This window comes from Clarias gariepinus, chromosome 2 (assembly GCF_024256425.1).
Source record: "Clarias gariepinus isolate MV-2021 ecotype Netherlands chromosome 2, CGAR_prim_01v2, whole genome shotgun sequence".
Classification (NCBI taxonomy): domain Eukaryota; kingdom Metazoa; phylum Chordata; class Actinopteri; order Siluriformes; family Clariidae; genus Clarias; species Clarias gariepinus.
The window spans coordinates 18,986,518-18,992,398 of NC_071101.1; the positions used below are offsets into that span (position 1 = coordinate 18,986,518).

The 5,881-nt window shown below is 39.8% G+C and overlaps 1 protein-coding gene across 2 annotated transcripts; it reads left to right on the forward strand.

Annotated features, from left to right (window-relative positions):
• On the forward strand, positions 1-5,549 carry igf2b (insulin-like growth factor 2b). 2 transcript variants are annotated; one of them, XM_053478740.1, is made up of 4 exons: positions 1-233; positions 957-1,107; positions 2,744-2,925; positions 3,445-5,549. In XM_053478740.1, exons 1-4 carry the CDS (start codon positions 159-161, stop codon positions 3,679-3,681), a joined length of 645 nt encoding a protein of 214 aa, XP_053334715.1. In that variant the 5' UTR covers positions 1-158; the 3' UTR covers positions 3,682-5,549. The 2 variants fall into 2 exon arrangements, with proteins under 2 accessions (XP_053334715.1, XP_053334723.1); XM_053478748.1 differs by lacking the exon at positions 1-233 and adding an exon at positions 594-696.
• The last annotated feature ends 332 nt before the right edge of the window (positions 5,550-5,881 follow it).

Consider the following 5,881-nt stretch of genomic DNA (forward strand, 5'->3'; position numbering starts at 1 on the left):
TTGGGGACAGCGTCACACATACACACGCACACTCACATACACACACATGCACACATCTCTACAGCACCATCTGGGACAAATAGGACGATTTTGTTTTTTGTTTTTCAAGATAATAATTCTTATATTTGTTTTTTGTGTGGTTTTTTTAAAACACTGACATGGAGCAAGAACCCAACCTCACTTACCATTCTGTTTGCCACAGCTGCTTGAGGAGAGACAGAGGAGCAAAAAAGGTAAATCGAATATTTGACCCAACTTTTTCCTTACTTTTTTTTTTTTTTTTTTAACAGACTGGAACTATCAGAATGGAGTTTTAGCTACTGATCCATAGCTAAGAGCTGTTTAGGAGGTTATAAGCAAGAATGGTGCTGTTGAAGAAGTTTTAATTTCATGTGCTGATATATAATCCTGGTTATATAAGTTGTGTTGTGCGTTTACTGTTATTAGTCTTGTTAGTGAGTCTCGATCAAAATAGCGTCTCGTGAATTCAAGGAAAAAGCTGATCAGCACTAGGGGGCGATATCTGGTAAAGGCAAGGGCACTTACTATATATGCTGAATCTGGAGAGACAACTTGAGGTTATTGAGTAGTTAGCAACTTGTGAAGAGCTCTGCAAGATAGGTAGTGGGAGATAACACCAGGTATTCGGCTAGCACAAGCAGTTATTCACTCATCTGCCTAATCACTATGGAGGAGGTAGTGCTTTTTTTATTAGTTCATGCGTTTGCGTGTCTGGGAGAGATAGAGAGAGAGAGAGAGAGAGAGAGAATATACGATGGAGTTAATACTGGTATATGTATATATAAAACATGTATGTTGCAAATAACATGTGAGGATTGTCTCCAGGTGGTGTAAAGTTACGCATGTTTGTATTCCCAAAAGAGGTTTGGACCTGAAGTAAGCTGAGGTTATAAGATTTACAACTCTGTATTGTTTGTGACTTTATTCTTCCCCAGGGCTTAAAGCTGTGCCCGTCCAGTCAGATGCTGGTGTGCGCGCTGGTTTTCTCCTTCTGCCTGCTTGAAGTCGCTGCAAATGAGACGCTGTGCGGCGGAGAGCTGGTGGATGCGCTGCAGTTCGTGTGCGAAGACAGAGGCTTCTACTTCAGTAAGTACTTCGGCACGCCATTCACTTCTTATCCAAACTCCAAAGCTAGAACTCTGTTTGTTTGGGAGCGGCGCGTGAGTCGGCGCGTCTTGTTTGCGCGCGCAGGCTTGAGATTAGACGAAACGTTGCGAAATCACGTTTAAAACCCGAGCACATTCGTAAAACTAACTATGTGACTATTACACGCCTGAAGAAGTCACTATAAAGCTAAAACAGCCCCAGTGGATGAAGAGGTCAAGCTGGCGGCGCTGAGCGCGCACTTGCTGACTGAGCGCATTCTCTGCTCCATATCTCTGATTGCATATGAAAGGGACGCGCACAGTTAAGTGGCCCACAATGGCTCGTCTGTTTACTCGCGCATTCCAAGAGAGAAAGTAATAGCACCCAAGTGACATTCCGTTCACCTCTCCAGGAGTGTTCCCAGGCTACGTGTTGCTGGTGGAGGTTGGAGTATAAATACCATGCTTTGATGTCAGACTAATCACGTGACAGATACTGTTATACAGTATATATACAGTATATATATATATATATATATATATATATATATATATATACACACACACACACTTTAAATAAAGCCCATTGCCATTGCGGGCTCAGTGGTAGGTCTCCTGCCAATATTCAATTCCCACCCAATGCCCAATTGGATGCAGTGCCGGTACCAAGGCTGGATAAAATGGGAGGGTTGTGTCAGGAAGGGAATCCGGTGTAAAACCTGTGCCAAGTTGTTGTACAGGAACAGACAGAAGACCTACACATTTACTGTATACACTGTGTCTATGGAGAGAGAGAGATTTACTTTATCATGCCCTTCTGTTTTAAAAAGACAACCACTTTATCAATTTCTTTCTTTTTCTCCCACACACATCGTCAAAACAGACCTTGTATTCTTTTGGCCACAGAAGCCCAACTGCCCAAAGAGATCATTATCCAATTTAGGCCAGGACAGTTTCTTCCTTCCCCTTTATCCAGTTCCACTTTCCCTTAGTCATGTTTCCTGTCCTACTATCAATTCCTATCTATTATCCCTTCGGAATGCCAGAAGACCAAAACTAATTATCAAGGGTACATCTTATCAGATTTCCTGCTCCTCTTTGTCACGTGTCTCTTCCTCTCTTTCAATGTTTTTTTTGTTTGTTTGTTTGTTTTTCTAGTACATCCTGCCCCCTCACCTTCTGTGCCTCACTCTTTATCTGTTTTACTCGGTTCGCTGAGATATTAGGAGACAAGGTCAAAAGACATCTGGCATTTTAAAATACTTACTCATCATTTCAAGATTCTGGCCTTCAACCTGATTGTGTTTAACTCATAAGCCTTCCTTCAGTGCTTATGTGGAACTGTCTTTGATGTTTATGTATTTACTTCCAAGGAATAACAAATTTCTCCTGTAGACAATCTAACAAGATTAGCCTGGTCAAGCAGAAGATCAAACAGAGATCTTTGTATGCCCCCAACCTCTGTATTTCATTCTAATTGTTACACTGTGTTTGAGAGTCAACTGTGTTTGAACTGTCACATGTCTCCAGGTCTGAGCTTCTGTTGTACTTTAATTACATCACTTCGGCATTCTGATTAGATTTAGGCTTCCCGTTTGTTCCACCAGCTAATTTATCTGTATTGTTTGCCTTCACAGGTAGGCCAGTGAGCAGGTCAAACAGCCGACGTCCTCAGAGCCGTGGCATTGTGGAGGAGTGTTGTTTTAGGAGTTGTGATCTTGCACTGTTAGAACAGTACTGTGCCAAGCCAGCCAAGTCAGAACGGGACGTCTCAGCCACTTCCCTTCAGGTCATACCTGTGATGCCAGCATTAAAACAGGTATATAAGCCACTATGGAAAACAATGCTTCTGTTCTATCACAGTCAGCATCTAGAGCAATGTGTTTGTACAGAAACTATAAGTAGGTGTTCTTTTAAAAGAGCTGACAAAGTGGAAAATGATCCAAGAGCTGAAATAGAGGTCACTTGAAGGCTTCTTTGAAGAGATTGTTTGCCATTAAAGTACTGGGTCCATTACAAGAGCGTTTTTAAATCATAGTGTGATATGATACAATTAAAACCAACATAACTTTGATTGAGAAAGATTCATCATCTGATATACTTGAGCTCATTCTTTTTAAATGTATGTTTCTGCTAAAGTGTTACATTTAATCTGACCCATATAAACTGTGTATTTTCTTGTTTAATGAGGAAGAGAAGCATTTAGACATATTTCTTGATTCCTATCTGACCCTGTTTAGGATCAGTGGTGCCATTTTAAACATGTAATTGCGGTAGTGATGAAGTGCATACAATACGAAACATTGTGGTAATAATGATTTTTTTTGCCTCTCTACAGGATGTCTCAAGAAAGCATGTGACTATAAAATATTCCAAATATGGACTCTGGCAACAGAACGCAGCTCAGAGACTAAGGAGAGGCATCCCAGCTATCCTGCGATCGAGGAAGCACAGGCCACAGACAGAGAAGAAAAAGCGCCAGGAACCGGCCAATGTCCACAAGCGTCTTATCACACTTCCCAGCAAACGCCCTCCCTTATGGCATCCCACGGAAGATTACGTCAGCCACAAGTGAAGACTGGATAGTTTGCACAAAGTTAAAAGAGTAGGGGATCAGAACATCATTTTTGTGATGGTCCACTACATCCTGCCTCCCTCACACATACAGTACATGCTCGCATTCTTCCAGTCCTTACTCTTGCATTCATCAACATGGACAAACAAGACTCAAATAAGGATGGAAGATACCAATTTGGGTGACTGAAATTCAGGTGGATGATAAAAAATTATAACAAGGAGCAAAGGAAGCATACATGATACATGGGTTGTAAGAGTCAAGGACAGTTGTTTTGGAGGACATCAGAACATGAAGAACTGCTAGCACGAACAACAAGCATTCAACATCATTCTCTGAAGGCAGAAGTATCTTATCAGTTAATCCTCATCATTATTAATTACTTTGCACCACCCACTATAAAGGAACATCCACACTGTAAGGAATTGTTTTGTAAAAATTAGATTCCTGTTCCAGCACCTTCTAATCACAAACAAAAAAAAAGCAGAAAGTGTCTGCAAATTGCACATTGCCACGGATTACGTCAAAGTTCTTGTTGAGCAAATAAAGGCACTATTTTTTTACGGACAAAAAACGTTTAGCTCAAAAAAGTCATGGTGCTAGCGTTGTGAATGGACTCAAGGGAAAAAAGGTTTGAAAAAGCACGCTTTTTTTGTTCTTCAAATAATTATTAAGCTTTCCGTTTTAAGGAAGGTGTGACTTACAAAAAGATCAAACGAGCATATCAGCTGTGGCAATGTGTGAAGGGGGTGCCACTGTATATGGACTTGTCTGGTATCAAAATGTGCAACAGTCATGCCATGTCCCCTTTGCTTCAGTTCTCACTGCACTCAGTTGAAGGAGCCGTACGTGAGGACACTGAAAGGGTGACACTCAGGCCTGGACTGCACATAGCCCTGGCCTTGCACTGCAGGAAGTGGGAGTAAAGGGACTTGGGACTTGGAATAAGTGGGTTTTTTTTTTAGTCTTCTGTTTTCTTTTTGAGGAGATGTTTAAATCAAAATCTGTTCAGTCTCTGGTACCATGACGTTCCTGTTGATGCAAACGACTTTTTTTCACCCATTTACTTAATTTGTTGAGATGGTATTTTGCAGTTTTGAAGAATGGCACAAATATCATTTCAAAGGGAATACATACGCAATAATTTCAACTAACATTTATTTCAAAATTTGTATCAGTAGTATTCACATGCTTTTGCCTGAAAACGGATACTTGAATATCTAATATCTAATATATATATATATATATATATATATATAGTTTCCAGGGACGTCATGTTATATTCTTTTAGTCTGAGCTGTATCTTGCATAATGAGCCGCAAAGCTTTTTGTTTGTTTGTTTAAGTACAAATATGGGCACTGTATAAAGGCATTATTTATTTTGTTATAAAATTATATATAAGACAATTGGTCCAAATACAGTAATATACATAGCACTGATGCTCAACTGATGGAATTAATTTTATATGCTCTCCTTTTCCCATTGTATGTGTACTGCTTTTTTTTTTTTTTTCTTTTTGTAGATGCTTTGTACCAAAAATATTCCTTTCTCCTTTTGGTTCACCACTGAGCTATTTCAGCTATTTTTAAATTAATATTTAAACAGCAGAAGTCCTCTTAGGCATGTTGTCACAAAAACAGGCACATACTCAGAAGATTCTGCATTTCTTCACTTGTAGCTTCTCTCACATGGCTTTTTGGTCTTCCAAATGGATTTCTGTTATTAAAAATACTCATGCTTGACGTATTACACTTGTTCCATATGCAGTGACAATAATCGAAGCAGTTTTGTTCCTAAGGAAATGGTGATGTCATTATATTGCCATTTTTTTGGGGTATCATTAAAGTATAAACATATATTCAATATAGGTATAGGTGTTAAATGGCCGCTTCATATATCAGCTCTGAGTGGTGATGAGAAGCCAGTGTATGGACATACACTGATATATTGAGATATACTTGTCTTTCACATTAATCTGTGATTTTGTGAATCTTGCTCATAGATGTGTGTAAAGGACACTCTCTATTAGTGCAGTTACAACAGACAACTGAAGTGCTCAACCTCTTGGTGTTCACCTAAGTGCACTGAGGTAATGCATATCCATCATATCTGTGGCCACTCACACAGGGCCAACTTCCCTTCTCTTTCTCCATGCCATACATCTGGCTTGTGGTGTGACTGGTTACTTATTCCTTGCAA